General features: G+C 44.4%; 1 protein-coding gene across 1 annotated transcript in view; it reads left to right on the top strand.

Moving 5' to 3' along the window:
* Positions 1–23,903, top strand: part of LOC147672977 (sulfotransferase 6B1-like) — a 218,356-nt gene that overhangs the window by 172,482 nt on the left and 21,971 nt on the right. The window contains exon 4 of the mRNA XM_086947850.1: positions 5,131–5,225. Within this exon, the coding sequence (XP_086803976.1) occupies positions 5,131–5,225 (95 nt within the window). The remainder of the gene's footprint in view (positions 1–5,130; positions 5,226–23,903) is intronic.

The raw sequence follows: 23,903 nt of genomic DNA, 5'->3' as shown, positions 1-23,903 counted from the left end.
TGTAACTTTAAAAAAACATGGATGAATAAGGTCATAACGAGCATTCATAGATCGAAGCATAGGTCTGAGGTCCAGAAATTCTTTCCGGCGATTGGCTGTGGGTTTTGAAACATCTTGACTAAAGAAGATTTTGTATCCTGACCAAAGCATCTGTTTACATTGTTTGGCTGCAGCAAGAGTCATCACTAAGGCAGAATATAAAAGAAAGTAGGCAATGATCCTTGTGGTGTGTATGAGGCTTCTGCATTGCGAGGACCTATCCTGTGCAGTCTCTGGATATTGAGGTCTACAGATTTTGATAAACCAACGATTTGTGGAATATGGATCCTCAGAAAAGAAATCATGTCATTGCCCTCGGATCATTCAGGAATACCATAAATTCATAGGTTATTATGTCTATTTCGATTTTACAAATCCTCAGTTGTTTTTTTCAAGTGAGCAACCTCTTTAGAAAAACCATTCACTTTCGCAACACCATCTTGTGCATCACTAATTCTTTGTTCAATGTCAATGAGTCTTACATCCAAACCTGACCATTTCTCTTCAATTCGTTGAAGTGTTGCAGTGGTATCTGCCATAAATGGAAATTAATGCATACTATCCTCTAAGGTCAAAGGTAGAGGTGATTTATTTGGAGAAGAAGGATAATTTTAGCCCTTTTATTAGTGTTGTTAGCAGTTTCTTTGCGACCAGTAGCACTGGAACCAGAAGATCCTAGAGATTTATTTGATTTAGCAAAATCCATTTTCGAGGCAGACAGGAATAACACGGCCACCTAATGAAGTTATTCTTAAAAAAAGAAGAAGCTTATCTCTGAGTGTATAAGAATAAGCTCTAAAATTAGAGAAAGGTCATAGCAGAGTAATAATTCTATCAGTCTTGAGGTAAAAAGTCTTCTTGTCGAGGCTACTCTTGAGGTGAAAACAAAATGGTTGCCAAAATTAGAACTCTACAGAAGTGGGAGGCAAAGTTCCACAAGCTGTCAGTTTGATCGTATAATAGTTATGCAAGAAGCCTTCCCACTCCTTGGGCTTTCAAATCTGCTTACAGACACATTTGTAAATATAAAGAAGGCTTCAAGTAGAGACAGCTCTCCTCAAAAAAGAAAAAGACTCTTCAATGCAGAAAAAAAGTAATATCCGGGTAATCAAGAAAGCAACAGTCCTTTAGTGCTGAGTAATTCCAAGGAGATTCCCATATTCCCTAAGCAATGCTCTCTGTTTATCATATGGGTACAGCATATGCTCCATCGGATGAAGAAAATGAGAGCTCTGACTCTCAAAATGGCGGCCAGGACTTGGAGCCCCGGGAGCAAAGGAGAATAAAAACAGAAAATTAGACCTATTTAAGGTCTAAGAAATGGCCTCTCTGCTCCCGGGAGCTTCTGACGTCCATTCCCGTGCCCGACCTGCTGCATGTCCTCAGTTGGGTGCCCCTCCGTAACCGGCAGTGTTCTAGGTGCCGCAGAGAATTTTATGGATCAGCCATCTTGTTTCGCTGCCGATTCCCCATGTTTTTACAAGATTAATGCACGATGTCTTTAAAAAGATAAGTTCTCTAGGGCACCTTCTGTGGTTCTTTACTGTTACTTTAATTAAGGTGTAAATAAAGTGTGCCTGTTTCACAGCTTTATGAATCTTCTTTGTTTTTGCTCTGTCAAGTGAACTGCAGCCCATTGCTGCTGTTTACCAGGGGGCTGTGATTAAAGGTCACAAGAGCTGCATGCTGTCCCCGGGCCATACTTTGAGTATCTCTTCTCTACACAATGATCTTGCAGGTAAGATCCTGTGATTGCGCAGTTCACCCCCTCAGTCTGGTGGCTGCATCATCTCGGCAACTGCATTGATCAATAATTGCAGTGCGTCAGGTTCTGGTGTCCTAGCATGGCTCCGCCAGCAATTTCACCCGTTCTACCTGTCCAGCTCCACTTATTAGTGACCCATCAGCTTTTTTGGATGATCACAGCATGGCAGGTCCAGGGGTCATCACACATTCTCCAGCAGTTGTGACCTCTGACACAGTCCTGCTTCTTCAACAGTGAGGAGTAATTGAAGCCTCTCAGGCTAACTAGGATCCAAGTGGTAGTACAACAACTTTGCAACTGGCAACGGCAGTACCAGCTCACGGCCAGCACCAGTTCTCAGTGGATATGGACAACCTTGAGTCGACAGAGTCTTTGGGGGCTATTCTTAGCTTGAAGCATGTACAGAGGTCAGGAGACCCACTCTCACTGTGTCACTCTTGGCTTTGCACTCCAAATCTGTCAACTTTCTCTGAGTATCCCAATGCCTGGAACGTTCTAGCTTCTCTTCCCAGACAATCTCTCTTTCTGAAAGGCCAGCCATACTCCTTCTCTTTCTCAGTAGACAGGCATGCAGGCTTCTAGCCACTAGGCAGACCCTGGGCTCAACCAGCAGAATGTGAAGGCTTCAGCTGATCTCCCCTGACCTCTGGGAGACTGGCTGTCAGCTCGACACCACCCCTGGTTACACAGCAGCTCTTTAAGTACTTTGCATTGCACTTCCTTGCTTAGTTAACAAGAACGTGGGACCAGAATACATTGAAATGGCTTGGATCTCCCTTTAATACACATTCCATAGACAGGAGATGTGTATTTATTGTCTCAAACTTCAGAACCAGTTTGGGTTGGTTTTGTTTCAAGTGTCCTTGTCGGGTTAATCTCCAGGCACAGCCTTTGTGTAAAGTGGTGTTTCTCACAGCATCTAACAGCATTTAACAGTGGGGCAGTCTCCAAGTAGGAGGACCCACAAGATGGCACAAGCTCAGATCTCTATGGGTCTATAAGACAGTCAGGCTTCCCATGGCATATATGCACATTCCCCATCACAATCCTGTATTCCCTTCCTTGCCCCACTGGCCTCCCTTTTCCACTTTGTTTAGAATCAACATGAGATCACACCCAAGCTTTCAAATTCTGTCAATAGAATGGTAACCTGGGATTGTTGTACTCCAAAAATACTAAAGTAATGCCCATTTCTTTTTAGCTGGTCTATGTTGCTATAGTGTCTTGCACAAAAATGACTGAACTAGATAATTAATTGCTATACAAAACCTGCATACCTGATCGAACAATCATCGCAGTTGGTGCAGCGCCCCATTGTTTTGGTGATACACAACAAGTGAGACCAAAAGATTGAGCCAGGCCATGCCGAGCGCTAAGGTGGATTTTGAAAAGGACAAAGGAGATGGTTGAGCGTTAAGGAACATTGGTACCCAGGAGGAAAAGCTCAGAAATGTGAGAGTAGAGAGAGGATGTGTTTAGGATCGTCCAGGAAAGAGCCAGTCCAACCCAATGGGTTGCCCTGAATACTTGTGTTGTGGTGTCTGGGCAGGGGTTTGGGAGGGGTCAGCTGAGATTGTTGAATACCACAAGTGGTCTGGCAGATTCAGTGCGGCTGACCTTTACTCATCCAGAGGTCTGCGTTTTTATGTGATCTAAATCAGGATACATTCTGTTCTATTTCTGGGGCAGAAATTGATGTTACATCAGCGACGCTATTACTTTTTACTATGAATTCCAACATCTTCGTGTCGGTCTGTAATTGGCATGGTTAGGCTAGGACTTTTTTTAAAGAGATGTAATGAATAGAGCTTTTTTTATTTTGTTATCATTGCAAGAGAGATAGTCATTGGTTATCATCTGCGCAGCTTCTGTGATGGGTTTTATACTCAGGATTTCCTTGAAATTGGCAAGGAGTCAGGGGTCATCTGGGATCCAGATCTTCTGCTGTGTGATCTTAGATCTTTCTAGGGTTGTGTAGACCAGGAATTGGGGGCTTTGGGGTGCTTGCCTCTGGTGTGTAACGGTGCAGGTCTGGTTGAGAATGTTGGTTGTCCGATGCTTCTTGGAGCACAGTAGAGTATGCATGTCTTTGGCCTTTCCCCAGAAAGAAAGAGACATTGGAAATAGAATGTATTTGCGAGAGAGGTTTATAATCCCTCTAACAGCTGAGCCTTAGGTTCTTGAATTCTTAAATGACTATTAACTTTTACGTTTCTGATGTCTCCTCTGTAGATTTGCAGCTGGTGGTTGGATCAATGTCTCTTGATAGGAGCAGCTTATTCCTTCTAATGCACACCAATGCCCTGTTAGTGGCTTGTGGATGTTTTTTTCTGAGGGATTTTAGTGGGATGATGTTGCCAAATGCGTTTGACAACCATTCATGAAAGTTGAGTCTAGCTGATGGCCGGCAGCTGAAAGGCTCAGGGTACAAAGTGCTATAAATTCATCTTTTCTTCCTCATGTTTTACTACAGTAATTGCTCCAATATGCCCCAATGTAAACCATTTGCCTATGTTTTATAGAATAGAATAGAAGCCATTTGTAAAGCGCCAGGTTACTCAAAAACAGAGTGTCCCTGCGCTGGAAACTGCAATAAAACTCAGAGGAATTAACTCAGGTAGATCAAAACAGGGCAAGGGAAGGAATAGTAATTAAGTGCGAGGGAATAGGAAAGTTTTGAGTTTGCCCCGAAACTTGATTTCGGAGGGTTCTATACGGATCTCGAGTGGAAGGTCGTTCCAGCCCTTGGCAGCCAAGTATCTGAACGAGCAGCCACCCATCCTGGCTCTGGTAATTTTAGGGATTTTGAACAGCATCGTTCCGGAAGATCTCAAATTCCTGGTAGGCCGGTGTATTGTGAGTAAGCGATTAAGATAACCTGGACCAGTGCCGTGGGCAATACGGTGGGCAAAGTATAAGGACTTGAATTTAATTTGCTCCTTGATGGGGAGCCAATGGAGTTTGGACAAGGCAGATCTTCCTGAGGCTCTTTGAGGAAGTTTGAGCACAAGACGCGCAGCAGCATTCTGGGCACACTGGAGTTGGTGGAATCCCTTTTTGCTCAAACCCAGTAGCAGGGCGTTCCCATAGTTTTATCATTGGATTAGAATTTCCAAAGGCCCTTTTACAGCAGTCTTTAACCATCCCTAGACCCATGTTAATTCTCCACTATACTTGTATCATATTGGAAGATCCACCATTAGCATTTAACAGCAGCTCTTGGCTTTAATCCAGAGGGTTGACACAGTGTTGCAGAAATGGTGGCATGTAGAGGTCTTACGCTTTCTTGAAATAACTGCGTTCACCGACATATCTTTCTGTTTCAGTGATCTACAGTTCATGGTTTGAACATGCCATCGCCTGGAATGAACATATAGACAATGAAAATGTGATGGTCCTGATGTTCGAAGATATGAAAGCGGTAAGAAGTGTTTGCTGGTGGTTTCTGTAGCTACGTGTCTTTGTTGAGTAATATGTTGAGGGTACAGTCGCCCTCCTCACATTTACTATATTCATTAAGTTTATTTATTATTATTATTATTATGTTTCTTATATAGCGCCAGAATCGACCCCCGAAGGGGTATCTCCGCGCTTGCCTTGGGAACCCGTCCTGGCTTTTCCATGTGAGATAGCCCCTACAGGGCATCCCCAAGGTGAAAGCCAGGCATCCCGCCGCGGGGGGCCGTTGTGGAGATTAAGCAAGCTTAAAGCCCAGAGTTGCAGAGTGTGAACCCATGATTAGGTCAGGCAACAAAGCGAGAATTATCGAGTCCATGGATTTTTGAGCCCAAGCCCCTGCCGCATCGGGAATTGAACCCTGGTCTCGGGTCTGACCTCTGCTTCAGGGTCTGCCTGCTCTAACCAGTGAGCCACACTTGTGCACATTTGTGCACCTTTGGCACGTAATATGTTGAGGTTACCGCTGTCCTATTAAAACTATTAAAATATACTTGACTTGTGTGCCCTTCATATGTAATATGGTGAGGTTACCGCTGCTCTCTTAGCATATACATAAATTATGTGCCCTCCACTTGTGATATGTTGAGGATACTGCTGTCCTCTTCACACACATCCTGTTCACTACAGCCTTATGCTTAGTTCATGTAGGAAATCTGCCTCTTCTGCCTGGTTGTCCTGGATTTTCATCTTTTTCTGCAGTCTAGTTTTGCTGGCTTTAGAACTCTGCACTTTACTCCGGCTAGCCAGCAGTAAAGTATCTGTGCCACCCCTTGAAAACATAGTTAAATGGGTTTATCCTGAGTGGCACATTTAACGTGCCTGTAAATCCTTAGCATAGAACGTGTGCTCAGGGCCTGAGACTTGAAAACCATGTGTGACTTGTAGGTAGTGGCAGTGCAAACATAGCTACAGGCCAACACTGTTGCCATATCCCTTTCCTGTGTCCTTTTGTATTCAATTTGCTCACTGTTTTTGGAACTGTATTAACTCTTGTATATATCCATGGCTTTGTCCCACTATTGACATTTCCCTAACCCCCATCCCTGTATTTTACCTGTGCCATCTTGTACGTAACATATCTTTATTTGTAAAGCGCTCTGATACCCTAACGTGTCATGTTCGAGCTATATAAAACTTCAAATAAAATAACCCTATGTAACCTGGCTGCTGCAGTACAATCTGTTAGATGACCCTTTTTAACAGGTAACCCCCCTTTTAAACATTAGTAACGCACCCCTATACAAACCTTGTAGCCCAGAAGGCAGGGTGCATGGCATTTTAAAGTGAGGCATGTTGAAAATTAATATTACAGTGCATTTACAGCAACTACACCCACAAAGCTATTCTCACAGTGGCAGGCCTAGTTGTCAAATGTAAACAATCAAAGTGTGGAATAAAATACTAATGCTGCCAATCGTGAAAGGGAGTAGGGAAGAACAATTAAACAATTATTTTAAACAGTTAACAAAGTCCAATTCAATGTTGAAGTTGGATTTGTAATAATTATTAAAGAAAAGTAACTTGTAAAAAGTCAACTTTTCACTTGTATGCTAATATCTAATCACTGTCCAATTGTAACCCTGCAAGTGAATAGCCCAGGGGACTCCAAAAGGTAGTTTGGGAGCTACTGGTAGCTGCCCAATCACCCTTGGAGTAGCTCTCAGAGATTAAGCCAAGCCCAGTATCTTATTCAGAGGGTCAAGAAGGCAGGACTGGTCATTTCAAGACCCTAGAGGGTGTTAGTGAGCTTCCAGCAGCTTTAGAGATATTTATTGGAGACTCCTGCAGTCATAAATGTGGCACCTTAAAGGCACCCTTTTCAGGACACGTTCTAGGCACGTGAAAAAATCAGAAGAGGACTGAACCTGCTGCCTGCGACCTGATAGGCTCTCTGAAGGACCGGATCTGTTGCCTGTGACCTGTAGGCGCTCTGAAGGACCAGACCTGCTGTCTATGACATGATAGGCGCTCTGAAGGACTGGACCTGCTGCCTGCGACCTGATAGGTGCTCTGAAGGACCAGACCTACTGCCTGCGACTTGATAGGCGCTATGAAGGACTGGACCTGCTGCCTGTGACCTGATAGGTGCTCTGAAGGACCAGACCTACTGCCTGCGACTTGATAGGCGCTCTGAAGGACTGGACCTGCTGCCTGTGACCTGATCAGCGCTCTGAAGGACCGGACCTGCGGCCTGTGACCTGATAGGCATCCGAAGGACCGGACCTGCTGCCTGTGACCTGATAGGCATTCGAAGGATTGCACCTGCTGCCTGTGACCTGGTAAGCGCTCTGAAGGACCGGACCTGCTGCTGGTGACCTGATAGGCTCTCAGAAGGACTGGAACTGCTGCCTGTGACCTGATAGGCGCTCTGAAGGCCCCGACCTGCTGCCTGTGACATGATAGGTGCTCTGAAGGACCGGACTTGCTGCCTGCGACCTGATAGGCGCTCTGAAGGATTAGACCTGCTGCCTGTGACCTGATAGGTGCTCTGAAGGACTGGACATGCTGCCTGGACATGCTGCCTGTGACCTGATAGGTGCTCTGAAGGACTGGACCTGCTCCCTCTTGTACCTAGGAATAGGAAGTAGACTCCAAGGGTCAGTTGACTGACCTCCTGCATTGCCACTGGGAGACAAGAAGAAGCAGCAAGGGACCTTTTCTTGCAAGTCTCCAACTGACCAGTGGCAGCTGGACCTGGACATGGACTAGACCCTGCTTTTGACAGCTGCCTGACACCCTGTGACTTTCTGAGTGTCTTCCCAGAGGTCCTGGAGGGGATTCGAAATGTACTTCTATGATTATTTAGGAACCAGAAGAAAGTTAGAAAACCTTTCCTCTAGATCAGTGGGATTTAGAAACTGTTCCAAACTTTTTGATTTCCAGACGTTTGCTGGAACCAACTAACACAGGGGCTGATTCCGATGCGGGCAAGAAGGGCTCCGAACGTCAGTCAGAGCCCTCCTGCCCACATCAGAATGTGCCATTCGGATTCTTTTCTGACCGAGCCATTCTGATGGGTTCCTTCGGAAAGGAATCCGGCTCGGTTTTCCTGATGGCTTCCGACGGGCCCGTAAATAATCCGGAAACCCTTCAGCACTCCCCCGGCCAGCTCTTTCTGGCTGAGGGAGTATGATGGCAGTTTCCCACTGCCTTTTTGTGCCGGCCTTTAGGACACAGAAAGGCAGTTGGAAACTATCTTTGGGGGCCATGGGTGCGAGGCCACTGAATGGTGCCCCGCTGTTGATCCCTGCACCCTGTGGCAGGCACCCCACGGGGTGCAGGGATGAACTGCACCTCTGCACTTAACAATGCGAGCATGCATTCCGTTCGTAATGCACGCTTCCATTGTTAAGTATAGGAATGTGACTGAACAGGGTTCGGTTGCATCCTACTTGCAGGTCTGAAACCCACGACAAGAGGTCTTTCGGTTCCAGTTCCTCTCCGATGTCAGACGGACTCTGGTCCGTCCAACATCGTAAATTGCCCCTATGTGTCTCAAACCCGAGTTCCATCATGTCGGGCCTTAAACTGCGTCACTCTCAACCTTCTGTTATAACGCACTGGAGTGCGGTTTCCTTTTTTACAGGCTCAGGTAGTTGTTTGTGTAAATGTGACATGATGGGAATGCCCAGCTTTTTGCTTAAGAAGGTGCTGGTGCCTCCAAAAGAGGTGTCCTTTAAAAGTATTTCCTTTTTCTGTACATCCTTTCTCCTGTGAAGTAATGCACTTGGACAAACTTCAAAAGCCTTTCTTGCAGGCATGGGTCACCGAAATAAATATGTACTACCTCGGAGATGTAACACGAAACACCAAACCTTTGCGTCTTCGTTTTGTAGTATACTGTATCTCTTGCGGAGCTGTTTGTTACACTTTAAAACTTTAAGAAAAATGTTATTTCCTTATAGGTTTTTTTTCTTGGTTCAATTCTATACTGAAGAACAACCAATATTGCAGGCTGTTTTCACTTTTGTTGTTACATAGATCTGTTCGGGTTTGATAACATAACAAGTCCAACTGTTTCATTGTATGTTTACATGCTACAACATACCAATTTGTAAAGCGTACAGACCAGACGAAGCAAATATTGTGCACTAAAATAAATACTAATTTTCTTGAAAGTGCAACTTCTTGCTCTCTCTGTGTACTGTAACAGAAACACATCAAATGCAAACCTGTCAATTAAAAACACCTGGAAAATTCTACTGGGTTGCACTGTTTATTTTTAATGGACCTAAAAACAGTTATAACGTTTTTACAAACTCATGAAAGGATAAGTAATATTTCCCAGGTCATCACAACTTGTGCCGGTGGTGTCAGCACAGGCAAGCGCCACATCCTGCCCAAGCTGAGTCACTGCCAAGGAAGATGAAGGCTTAAGCTGTTCTGTCCACCATCATGGCGCCCAGAGGTGGCACACTTTCAGAGCTCCGTTAGCAGTCTAGTTTCATAATGGAACATTGTGGACGTGTTGAGCATGGGTGAAGCGTATGACGTCATAATCATGTGATGAATGACAGCCCAAAGTAGGCATCTGTGCCTGTGAAGGAGACATCTCCACTGGCACTAACAGTTCAAAGGCCATTTGACCTGAGAAATCCCTACGCCATGTCGTATATAGTATGTGCTCAGCGCTTACTTAGCTAAAATGGCTGCAGAGGATTGTACAGGATAAACAACAACCATTGAAGTCAACAAATGATGGTAGATAAAGCTGAGTTGTGTACTAGTACGGTATTGTGATGTAGTGTCCTTTAAAGAATTGAATCTACATCTTTTTCCAAAAATGGTCCAGAGTTGTGGCGGTCGTGATGGCTATGTTAGCATGCTGTTTTAGATCCCGGATGCATAGATGGAAAAGGCCTGCAGTCTATTTCTTTCTTTTATAACACTTCTAAGTCTCCAGTTTGATGGTGCCTTGTCTGCGGGTGTGCCGAGAGCCCCCAGAGATGGTGAGCTTGTCTGCAAGATAACTGGTGTTGTTGGTCATGTTGGCTTTGTAAATGATGCAGCTGGTTTGGACTAGGGTACAAACACCACCCTGAGCAAATACTTTGTAGTGGTTTCACTCCTTGTCATTGTATTTGCCTGGAATGCTCACGTCATGGCTATTCCTGAGGTGAGCATTCCACCTGAGAACTCGGTGTTCTCGTGTTTGAATTCTTGTCAGTTGCTGCTTTGTGCCTCTTGTGTGCCCGCTGCTGCGCTGTCAGCTGTCAAAAATAAAGTTACCAGAGATACTTCTCATCGGGTGGCGTCCGTACTTGCTACATTTCTTATGGCATAGTAAGTGGACTGTAGAACCCACAAGCAATATCAGGTGGCCAGTTCCGTCTGTGCTGTCATCCCGAAGGCGTGTGGAAACCTCGTCAGGTTATGAGGAGAAAGGAACCTCAGATCAAGAAATTGTTTAAGGACGTTAAAGTATTGCTAGCGAAAAGCACGGTATTAGCAGCAGCGGCGTAAGGAAAATTTGAAGAGCAAAAGCCATGCAGTGTTACGTCATCAAGCAACCATTCAGAGGCCAGGCACCTATTCGCCAAGTTACGCACGCACGTACCGCTGCGCAACGTACACACCATTTTGAAAAAGGCATCAGCAGCATTTTACACAGTTTGTGGCGTTCACTACGTCATGATCAATCCGCCATCTTAAAGCAGCATATTTCATTCAAGACAAATCTATTTGACTAAAGTTGCTGGTATTTTGAATCCAAGTTATAGACACACGTTGGATTTAAGGAGAAGATTAGCCAAGTAAGTGACATGTGAAAAACAAAACGATGACACTCACACCAGGCATGTCAGTCTAACCTTCAGAGAGATAGCCAAAGGAACATTTGCATCTGTTCTAAAGAAAACACACTTTCTAACGGTGGCACGCACACAAAGCGTGTCAACCAGTTTCAAAAAAGTGATCATTCATCAATATATAATTTTATCACACTGCGACAGTGATACACACACCTGGTGTGTCAATGAACCATTATTTATAAATTAGGATTATGTGACTATGCTTTTCAAATACAGTGTGGCATTTGTTTTGATTTAACTTCATTATATTGCAGAATTTAAAACTCTGTTTTTCTTTTGTGTTGATGCATGTTCTTCCTTCTTAAAGGTAGCCTTGGAAAATTTGAATACTGTATTAAGGAAGGTATATGCTGTTTTTCTTTTTTTTAGGAATAGACTCACAATTAAATTGTATTTAGCATCAACAATATGCAATCGGTATCACCACCACCACCACCTTTTTTGGAACTTCCAGGCAACCCACCCATTTCGTGGAAGAATTGGTATGATGCATTTGTTACCTATCTAGGTTCCATAGGTGCTTCTCGTTACAGGGCTGAAAGAAAGAAATACCTCATATAACATTCTTTGGGCTTCGAAGGGGAGTTCTATCTTCAAACATTTTCCCCCTTTGGTGTCAGCAGAAAACAAAGATGACTTCGATGAATTTGTAGAAGCAGTTAAGAAATTGGAGATATGTTTTGATGTCCAAGAAGCGGAGAAGTGTGGCTCAATGATTAGAGCGGCAGACCCGGATGCAGAGGTCTAGCCCGGGACCAGGTTTCAATTCCCCGCCTCGGTGGGTCTTGGGCTAAAAAATTCCACGGACCTGATAATTCTTGCCTCGGTGCCTATTCCAATCATGGAGTCCCACTCTGCAACTCTGGGCAATAGCTTGTTTAATCTCCACAACGGCCCCCACAACGCTAAGGATGCCTGGCCTCCACCTTGGGGGTGCCCAGGAGTGGACGCCTCACAGGGAAAGCCAGGATGTGTTCCACAGCGGTATTCGTACAAGCGCCTTGAGACCTTTGCGGGTGAGTAGTGCGCTATACAAGTATCAATTTACATTTACATTTAACTTAGCCTACTAGTTATCAGATACACATTTTTCAAACAGGAATAGAGACCGGGAGAAGACGTTGATATGTTCGTCTAGGCTCTGAGGAAGTTGAGTGTGGACTGCCAATTTGAGGCCTTCACAGACCAGTTAATTAGACACCAGTATATCTGTAAATGTTCGTACAAAAATGTTCAGCAAAAGTTACTGTTAATGGGCAATCCCTCTCTAGAAGAAACCATTCACACTGCTAAGGGCATTGAAATGTCAAAAGTTTCTGTGAAGAAATTGGAGGAAAAATCTAATGATTTGGTGGCAGTTGTTAGATCTAAAGATGTTAAAAAGATTGTAACCTAGCGTACAGATAATAGGTCCTTCAAACAAACTAATATTTGTTTCCGTTGTGGGTATCGCTCTCACCTTAAGTCTGGAAGAGGGTGTCCAGCTAAAAACGTTACTTACAGGGTGTGTGGAAAACTAGGTCATTTTGCTAAAGTTTGTCAAAGTGGGAAAGAATGTGTTGACTCGTATATTGACATCAGCATCGGAGACAAGAGCGTGAGTTTGTTGGATGACCCTGTTGCAAGAATTACAATGATAACCCAAGGGTTGTATAGTGAGGTATGGGGGTCACAACCTTTAGAACCACCAGACAGGTCTCTTGTCTTATACAAAGGGAGGAGGATTGAGCTTGCAGCGTTTTTTAAAGATACCTTAGTTTTCAGGGGATGTAAAATCCACAGAAAAGTGTATTAGGCGATCAAAGGATTGTCCATTCTTGGATGGCATCATAAAGGTCTCTTCAGAATGGTGCTTAGACCTGGGACCAGGGATCAAGGGCTAGATGTAGGTAAATGGAATTTACCGACTCTAAAATACCGAATGTTACTGATTCGGTATTTTAGAATCGGTAAATACAATGTAGGTAAAAATTCAGTATTTTTTACCGAATCGGTAAAAATCAGAATCTGCCATTCGATATTACCGAATCAGTATTTACCGAATAGGTGTTTCCCATTCATTCCTACGGGCCTTTTGGCCCATAGGAATGAATGGGAAATACCGATTCGATAAATACCGATTCTTTAAATACTGAATCGGAAAGCAAATAAAAGTGAAACTGAATCAAGCTGCCAATCAGGTGCTACCACACTCCCCCTCCCCACCAGGAAGTGGCTACAAAGGCAGCTGCAAGTAATTAGAAGCTTCTGGAGAGGCAGTTGGAGCTGAGCTGAGTCCCTGAGCCACAGAAAAAGTTTTGCACTTTTAAACTGTGAAAATGGCAAGCAGCAGTGAAAAGGAACAGCCAGAGAGGAAGAGGAAAATAAAATTTTGCAACATGGAGCTGCAGGTCCTTGTGGAGGAGGTGGTGAAGGAACACCACAAATTGTTTGGCAAGCTGTCCCTGATAGTGGCTGAATCTGCCAAAGGAAGATTTGGCTGGACATTCAAGCAAAGGTGAATGCTGTAGGAGTGACTCCAAGAGACATAGACGACCTGAAAAAGAGGTGGTATGACCTCAGGAGCCTGACAAAGAAATAAATTGCTGAGCTCCACAAACAGGCAAACAAAACTGAAGGAGGGAAGAACCATGCACCCCCCTGACTGACCTGAAGGAGCTGATGGGGTCCACCATTGAACCAGGGAGCGTCTGTGGACTGGGAGATGCAGACAGCTCAGCCAGAACTGCCATCAGAAAAGGTAATACGCATGCACAGCAATCACCCCCACCCCATCAGCCTTCCCTTTACCCTATGTAGCAAAGTTAATCACAGTCCAGTAGAGGTAGCACTATACAGGAGCAATGCATGATGGGACATTTAGTCAGTAAATGAAGGACCATGTCATACAGCACAGCAAGCAAAAAGATAGGCAAATCATTTCAGACATATTGAAGCACAGGCAACATGTACATTGTACCAGTGAAAATTATTTAATTGTAGTGGCTGTGAGGCAGTTGCACCAAGCTAATGTACGCTTATATGTCCACAGGCGAGACATCTCGCAGGCGTACCAGGGAGACGGAAGGCACAGCACCAGAGTGGGATGACAGCCAGGAGCCAGGGCCAAGTGCAGAGAATGTCACACAGGACACAGGTGCGCCAACTACACAGCCACCATCCCAAGACCCAGAAATATCTCCACATCTGCAGGCGTCCCCAGAATGTTCAGGTTCCCCTCTGCTACTGTCCTCACCTGAACTGCCTGCATCACTGCCTCTGACAACTCCGGCATCACAATGGTGAACTAGAGGGTGCTGTGATGAGCCAGAAGGTGGCAGGGGTGAACCAGAGGTTGGCAGTGGTGAACCAGAGAGTGGTAGTGGTGAACCGGAGGGTGACAGTGGTGACGCGGAGGGTGCTGTGAGGAACCAGAGGGTGGCAGTGGTGAACCAGAGGGTGGTAGTGGTGAACCAGAGGGTGGTAGTGGTGAACCAGAGGGTGGCAGTACTGAACCAGAGGGTGGCAGTGATGAACCAGAGGGTGCTTGATGAACCAGAGGGTGGCAGTGGTGAACCACAGGGTGACAGTGGTGAACCAGAGAGTGACAGTGGTGATCCAGAGAGTGGCAGTGGTGAACCAGAGGGTGACAGTGCTGAACCAGAGGGTGGAAGCGGTGAACCAGAGGTTGGCAGTAGTGAACCAGAGAGTGCTGTGATGAACCAGAGGGTGACAGGGGTGAACCAGAGGGTGACAGTGCTGAACCAGAGGGTGCAGGGGTGAACCAGAGGGTTTCAGTGGTGAACCAGAGGGTGCTGTGATGAACTAGAGGGTGGCAGTGGTGAACCAGAGGGTGTCAGTGGTGAACCAGAGGGTGCTGTGATGAACCAGAGGGTGGCAGTGCTGAACCAGAGGGTGACATGTAGTTGCCCAACTTGTCCAAATGGAGTCATCAGCGGGTGACATTGAGGGGGATGACACAACAACCTTGCCTGGGAAAGGTAGCCCTGCCACACAGCAGTCCAGTGCAGAGGTTGTCCGTACAGGTAGCAGACACCACAGGCACAGAGAAAGCATTGTAGCAGCTCATGTGGAGGGTTCCAGTGTCTTCCGTGGCCTTGAGGGTAGCATGGTGAAAATCCAAAGGCTGCATGGGAAGGCCATCCGGTCTTTGCAACGCCAGATGAGGAGCCTGAACACAAATGTGGAAGAAATAGGGAAGGGCATTAGAGAATGGTCAATGTTAACAAGGAGATGGCTTCAGGGATGCGGGACATGACACAATCAGTGCAGCTTCTGTGCAGCAAATTGGACCAGGACATGATAGCATGGACACGCCGCGTGGACACGCGTGGACACGCCGGTGTGCGTAATCGCAGCGCTTAACAAATGTCCCAATAATAATAATAATAATAATAGCAAGGCTCACGGAGAGGCAGCGTGCGCAGCAGCAAAGTAAAGCAATAAACCGCCTGGCCACAGCCTATTCCCTGCTATGCAGACGACGCATTAACATGCAAGAGGGACTCACCCACAATAGCAATGAGGTGTCTAGGGGCATTGCTAGTTTGACCAATGCTGTAGTGCTGATGATGAATGCACAGACAGCACAAACTGTTGCCCTGGACGTCCCAGAAAGTGAGGAAAGCACCAGTAGGAGCAGCATGACAAGCCTTGTTGTGGAGACACGGAGGAGCAGCAGGCGCCATGGTGAGCCAGCAGTCCAAATGCACAGCGAAGAAAGCCAGCCACTTACATCTGGCACTGGTAGGTGTGAGCGGCAATGACTTTTTCTGTTAATGGGAAAGTGACCCAGGACTACCATTATTACATGAATGAAATTTGTATTGCACATTTGTGCTTTTGAATACCTGCGTAGTGCCAAATATTAAACTACGTTGGGTGCATATTCCACCTGTCTGTGTCTCTTTACTTACTTAAAAGTAGTTGTGTGAGATCTCTGCCCGTCTGTGACTGCCATATGTTGGTGTAGCAACTCCTGCTGTGTTACGTTCAGGCAGTGCATGATCATCATCATGGTCCTCATAGACGCTCAATTCCACCTCAGTGCCATTCTTAGTCGCAAGGTTGTGCAACATTGCACAAGTTGCAATCATCTTACAGCAGGTTATTGGTGTATACTGGCGTACCCCTCCACTTTTGTGGAGGCAGCGTAACCTGCTTTTCAACAGTCCAAAGGTGCAATCCACAATGTTCCTGGTTGATTTGTGTGCCCTGTTGTATCGCCTCTGGCTAGGGGCTGTAGGGTTGAGGTAGGGTGTCAGGATAAAGGAGCAGACGGCATATGGACTATCCCCTATTTGAAAATGAAAAAGACATTACTCACATGCACACATACATCTGCAATATGTATCAAGGGAGTGTCACACAGTAATTTACCTAGCAGGTATCCTTCACCAAATAGCCCGCTGTCAGGCGTGTGTAGATCCCACTGTTCTGAAAAATGTAGGAGTGGTGGGTACTTCTTGGGAACTTGGCCACTATCTCCGTGATAATGTAGCATCACAGATTACCTGTACATTTATTGTGTGGGTTGACTTCCTGTTTCTGTAAATGTACTCTGTGGATGCAGGTGGGTAAATTGGGATATGGGTGCCATCAATACAGCTGATGATGTTGAGGAAATGTGCTATTTGATAGAAGTCTGTCTTGGTCCAGAGCAGTTCTGCGTGCATTTCAGGAAAGCTGATGTAATGATGCATTCTCTGCATCATGGCCTCTAGGAACTTCCTAAAGAAATGGGACAGGCAGCTCTGGGACAACCCACCTACCGCAGCAATCACACTTTGGTAACTCCCAGAGGCAAGCAGGTGTATGCTACACAGCACCTGCACATGGGATGGGATGGCGTGCGACCTTGGGGCTGGGTGCTCCAAAGTGGGTGCAGGTCCCTGATCAAGTCCAGGATGGTTTACGGGTGTAGCCTGTACCTTTGTAGGATCTATGCCTCAGTTAGTTTAAATAGGCTGATCCTCTGCCTGTAGACCTGCTCCTCCCTTCTCCAGACCCTCTCTCCAACAGCTTCAGCACTCAACCGACGCACGGCACGACCGAACCACCGCCCCCCACCACCACCCTCCGCGCCTGGACTCCGATCAGCACCGAAGACACCGTCCGCATGATGAACTCCATCCACTCCGGATCTCCAACCGACCCCTGCCCTCACCACGTCTTCAACAAGGCCGACGCTGTCATCGCACCCCACCTGCGGGACATCATCAACACCTCCTTCGACACCGCCACCTTCCCGGAGAGCTGGAAGCATGCCGAACTCAGCGCCCTACTCAAGAAACCTACAGCGGACCCCACCGAACTCAAGAATTACCGCCCCATCTTGCTCCTCCCGTTTCCAGCCAAAGTCATTGAGAAGACCATCAACAAGCAGCTGGCCGCCTTCCTCGAGACGAATGGATCCCTCGACCCCTCACAGTCTGGCTTCCAAGGGGGGATAACTCATTCAAAGAGCTCACTCTGTCATCCGCAAATAAATGGACTTGTGTAACGCATGAATAGTGTTTAACAACTGTGTGCAGTGGGCAATGGCTGGAAAGTGCAATGTACAGAACGCTGTTCGTTCCATGTTGTGGTTTTACAGCACCAAGCCTCACTCGTCCATTAAGGTGTCCCCTTTTGAACTTTTTAGTGGAAGGAAGCCGTGTTCCAAAATGTGTCCTTTGTGGATGTCAAAGTGGGTGAAAAAGGCTTCTGTGATTGATGTGGATGACCATTTGAGGAGTAACGTCTCTGTCGGAAAGTGGGTTTCTGTTGCAGTAACCCCCCCACTTTTCAGTATCCAGGTCCATTCCTGGGCACTGTAAGTGCAGTGCTGCCATTAAGAGTATATGGTCCTGGGAGGTTGTCATTACGAACTCCACAGCACTATAATAGCTGCACTGAAGACTGGGAAGTTTGGTATCAAACTTCTCAGCACATTAAACCCACACTGATGCCAGTGTGGGATTTAATGTAAAATGCACAACAGAGGGCATTTTAGAGATGCCCCCTGAAACTCGACCAACTCCCAGTGACCTGACTGCCTGGGTGTCTACGCTGCCACCACCAGACATGGTTCTGAACCCCTTGGTCGAGAGCTTGCTGCTGTCGGGGGCCTGAAACAATGCACATCCTGAGACGAGGTGCCAAGCCTCCTCCCCCAGGATGGGCACGGTTCACAAAGGAGGAGCCTCAAAGACATGTCGCCTTTGTGAGCCTCTCCAGAACATTTGCTGCTTTAAGCAACTGGTCCCCACTGGCCTGGCGGGAAAAACAAAGTGAGGAAGAGAGGTGTGCCCACCTCTGCCAATTCCACCCCTAAGGTGGGGGAGGAGAGGTGAAGCACAACCTTGAGTCCCTTCCATCTTGAGAATGGGGAGACCCAGCCAACCAGGGACCGGCTCCTGCCCCCTCCCACTGGAGATTGGCGGAATGGGGGGTGTACCCACCCCAGGGAGGGGACCCATTGGTCCCTGCCCTTTACCTACCTTTAACACCCCTAAATTTAGTATTTAGGGGCACCCTGAACCTTCCTTCCTCAGATCCAGCAACAACAAGAAAAAGAAGAGAAGAAGAAGGATAAGAAGATGTGCAGAGCTAACAAGAGGACAACGCCCACTGACTTGGCCCCAGCCCTACAGGCCTGTCTCCCCTCGAACCTGCTTCTGTAAAACACTGGTGTGTCCAAGGGCCAGCAACCTCAAAAACCCCAGAGGAACTGCCTGCATTCACCTTCCAAGCTGTTTCTCCTGTGAACACTGACGTGTTTGAACAGCAGCTTCTGGTGCCAGCCAGAAACCACAAATCCAGCCCACTTTGCACCCACGGAGCCCGGCCTGAGTTTGAGTGGAAAAATACCATGAGTAGGTCCCCCGGCAATCCTGCCCCGAGAGCCAGCAACCCCTGAACTGCCTCAAGCCTCCAGACGACGCCTGCAGCCTCAATTCAGAGGACCCCCCTACCGCGACCAGAGCGGGTAAGAAAATCTGAGGTCCAAAGGCTCTCCTGCACCCGATGCCCCACAGCCTTTTGTTCCCAACCCAGTGGTGCCTAACCATCCCTCTACATCCCAACTTACCCCTCGAAGTGGTGGTCACTCCTGGAAGATCCTCGTCCCTGAGCCAGCAGTGTTTCTTTGTCCCGGAGAATCTCGATTGAATTCAACAAGGCACCCAACCCCAAAACAGCAGCCTGAACCCAGCCGCCCTAGTGCTTCTGAGGGTGCCCCTTTTGTGCTAACTTGTTCCCCAACTTGCCTTGAGTTTAACCCTAGGAGCTCTGCTCCCACAACCCAGTGGCCTGCTTGCCAGCAGCCACCAACCCGAGTCCCCCTATCCTCCGTAGGATAAAATTGGGCCTTAACACTCTACGCCCGGCCGCCCTAGTGCCGCTGAGGGTGCAACAACAGTGCATCACTGACCCTTGAAGAGTCCTGAATCTAACCCCAGGACCGTAACTTCAAAGCCCGATTATCTACCTGGAAAACTATAACCTCTTTTTTCTCATAGAATAACATCGAAACTTTTTCTCCCAAAAAGTTTGTGTCGACTTTTGAAAACTAAAAATATTCCTTAAAAATCAGCCGAATAACCAAAACGCATTTTTTCAACTGTTTTTAGGAAATGTCCCAGTGCTGAATATTCTCCCATAGGAGAACATTGGTGATTCTATGTGAAAAAGTTTTTAAGTTTCAACTTTTGAAATGCAATAATATTCTTTAAAAATCATATCTCTAACTAAAACGCATTGTGTTAGCAAAAGTAATCTGAAAATTAATTAACTGCATTTTACCTAAAAAACCCATTCATTCGAATGTACCATACCCGCTAAGTGTTGCAAACTGCTTACTTAAAACTGTAACCAAAACCAGTACAAGTTATACTGCAATTTTGAACTGTGTTCATACATGGAATTTACTACTGCAAAGTATTTTTATGCTTACCTGTGCCAGGCTTGCTTGGTTCTAGAAATAAGACAACATTATATTTTTTATACATAAACAATTGGCCTAGAATTCAGTTTCTTGAGAGTCTGAATTCATTTGCTGACTGGGTGTGTACATCAAATGCTTAACACTGTCCTCTGATACTGCCTTACTGCTCGACCAAGCTACCACTTTAGAGAGTAAGGTTCTATCTAACTTTAAGCTCTGCCAAACCTCTGGAGGCCCTTGGACTCTATACACACTGGGCCCGATTCACAGAACTTACTTACAACAAAATCCTAAACTTACTACTTTTGGTATTCACAGAAGGCATTTAATAGTCTTAAATTAGGATTTTGTCTTAAATTAGGATTTTGTCCTAAATTAGGATTTTGTCTTAAATCAGGATTTTGTCCTTAGTTAGGATTTTGTCCTAAATTAGGATTTAGTCTTAAATTAAACTTAAGTTTAACTTAAGTTTGTCTTAAGTTTAACTTAAGACAAAATCCGAATTTAAGACAAAATCCAAATTTAAGACAAAATCCTAATTTAAGACAAAATCCGAACTTAAGACAAAATCCGAACTTAAGTCAAAATCCGAATTTAGGACAAAATCCTAATTTAGGACAAACTCCTAATTTAGGACAAAATCCTGATTTAGGACAAACTCCTAATTTAAGACAAAATCCTAATTTAGGACAAAATCCTAATTTAGGACAAAATCCTAACTTTAGACAAAATCCTGACTTTAGACAAAATCCTAACTTAAGACAGAATCCTAACTTAAGACAAACTCCAAATTTAAGACAAAATCTGAATTTAGGACAACATTCTAATTTAAGACAAAATCCTAATTTAGGACAAAATCCTGATTTAGGACAAAATCCTAATTTAAGACAAAATCCTAATTTAGGACAAAATCCTAATTTAAGACAAAATCTTAATTATATACATACATTATCGCCGCTTTTATCGGCAGGAAACTGCTGATAAAGCGGCGATAATGGGCTTGATAATATGCCCTTGTGAATTCCCATAGAAGCCCAGGTTAACACCAGAACCTGGACTTCTATGGGAATTCACAAGGGCATATTATCAAGCCCATTATCGCCGCTTTATTGGCAGTTTCCTGCCAATAAAAGCAGCGATAATGTATCGCCCTTTCTTGATAATATGGCCCTCGGTGTTCTCGTATTTGGATTCCTGTCAGTTAATGTTTTGTGCCTCTTGTGTGCCGGCTGCACAGTCACCTGTCAACAATAAAGTTACCAGAGATACTTCTCATCATGTGGCGTCCGTACTTACTATGTAGGTATCAAGGACCCCCTGGTTAGGATATGGCTCCTGGGTCAGGGAAAACAATTTTTATGTAAAGGTATAAGCCCAGGCAGACTCACAACACAAGGAACTGGCTTTTTCAAAAACACATTATATAAACATGAATCAAAAAATTAGCGCAATGGACTGTAATGATATCAAAAAAGTATTTTTAATTCTGACATTAAATAATGAATAAATACATATAGATTTGTATACAAGATATACACAATAAAACCTAATGGTTCTTAGTATGACCTTTCTTTAACACATCATAAAAATTCATGACAATTAGCGATAAAAATTTATCCCTGATTAATGGGCTGTGTATGTCAACGCGTTTCGACAATGTCTTTTGTCTTCATCAGGACAAATGAATATTCAGCCACTTTTCTAAACAAAATTTTTAGATGACATCAAAATGACAGTGCATTGCATCTTTGTTAATTATATACATCAAATGTATCTGAACAAAATATCATTTGTTTGATAAAAATCTTCATAGCCAGACTTGTATTTTTGTGCGAACTGTTAAAAAAGAGAGGTTGGAAAACATTTATATCTCATAATGTCGATAGTTCATGATATTTCCAAAGGGTTAACTAACAATTTGGACATTAAAAAAACATACATTCAATGCTATTATCTAGAGGTCGGCGTAACATTTTACTTTATAACATCAAAAGGTGTCTATAGCAGTGTATTCAAAAGTCCTTCTAAATGTATTCCCTATTTAGTTTTCTAACAATTGCTAAGTTGTTTATACTAATTGACCTACGCATGAAGCGGTTTTACGCATCCTACGGAAAACAGGGGTTATTCGGTTCATAGACAATTTCCTTTTACCAAATTTCTTATCAATTGTCCAGACTAAGTTCAAAGATCGTTCGATAAAAGATAGATGGAAAGAAGTTGAACAATAATATAGCGGTAACATCAAATGAATTCTGATATAGTGTTCCTCAATAAGGCTTTAACAATAACAACAAAATGATAACTGTGATTTAAAAAAAAAAAATTCTAAACGAATCAAAATATAGATGTGGACGTTAGGTCTGCAGTTAAATAATGATAATACCGCTTTAAATAGAGGCGGAGCCTAATCTAGATGAGCAATACAACACCGGATATAAATAGCAGTAGAAAAAGGACTTCGCATAATCCTCCTTTTCTACACGGACCGCTGGCGGAAGCACACGCGTCTTGAGCTACTAAGCGATAAAACGGTAAGAGTTCGATAAACTCCGCAGTAACGAAGCGGAACTCCGCGTAGCCACACTCCATCTGTTTGGCGTCCAATTCTGAACATAGTTTTTCTCTGTTCTTCTCAAACTTAGCGGGTCTTGTACCTTAACGAACGTCATTCCCGCTGAACGCAAAAATATTTGAATCACCAAGTGGGGAGAAGAAAGAAAAAAAGCGTGAAAAATTCGTAGTCTTCCTTATTTCTCCTGCAAGTGAAACTAAGGTAACAATAAAAAGCGTGAAAAGCTGAATTTAGAGGAACACTACAACCAAAAGATAAAATGTTACTGATAATATCGTCTACCCTTGTGTTTTAGGGTCTGGCTTCAAACTGCACTTACGACGGAGGCAGGCTCCCGAATAAGTCCATTTGCATGCGACACTGATGCATTTAACCAGTCCATAGACCTACAACCACACCAGATTGTTTTCCATTCACGGCGGGGAAACTACCACTTAGTAAAGGTAATAGCAAAAGAGAGACAACCCAAATTAAATTTGGCAAAAGGTAGTATTTAATGTAAAAGAGCATAAAATCAGACATTCCTTGTTAAAACAGGTGATTAACTATAGGAGCAACTACGCATTGCAGTGGCAAAATGACGGAGAACGCTTGAAGTCCCCTCTTTTAAAGTCGGCAGGAATTAGATGAAGGTAGAAGTGAGATGGGAGCAGTGAACCATGCTTAAACAGGTAAAAATATGGAGCTATGAAAGTGAGAACAACAGAGATTAGGGAATAGAAACCATTTGAACCTTTTTGCAAAATAATAAATCGCTGTCTCTCCGAAACAGATTTCACATACCTACTCCAAATACTAAAGGGAAGGTGCCTCACTCCCTTCATCCGTGTTGTTTGAATGTGTTTATATCAAAAAGTATTTTAGGTAAGATTAAGTTAAGAAAAATAATAACAAATAAGAAACAAACATCGATAAAGCTAAGAAGGTCATATACAGAATGTTCAATTAAAAACTTCTTTCCATCTATCTTTTATCGAACGATCTTTGAACTTAGTCTGGACAATTGATAAGAAATTCGGTAAAAGGAAATTGTCTATGAACCGAATAACCCCTGTTTTCCGTAGGATGCGTAAAACCGATTCATGCGTAGGTCAATTAGTATAAACAACTTAGCAATTGTTAGAAAACTAAATAGGGAATAAATTTAGAAGGACTTTTGAATACACTGCTATAGACACCTTTTGATGTTATAAAGTAAAATGTTACGCCGACCTCTAGATAATAGCATTGAATGTATGTTTTTTTTAATGTCCAAATTGTTAGTTAACCCTTTGGAAATATCATGAACTATCGACATTATGAGATATAAATGTTTTCCAACCTCTCTTT

This window comes from Lissotriton vulgaris (genome assembly GCF_964263255.1).
Source record: "Lissotriton vulgaris chromosome 7 unlocalized genomic scaffold, aLisVul1.2 SUPER_7_unloc_1, whole genome shotgun sequence".
In the NCBI taxonomy this organism is placed as follows: domain Eukaryota; kingdom Metazoa; phylum Chordata; class Amphibia; order Caudata; family Salamandridae; genus Lissotriton; species Lissotriton vulgaris.
Note: the sequence above shows the minus strand (reverse complement) of the source record. Positions and strands in the feature narration are given on the sequence as shown.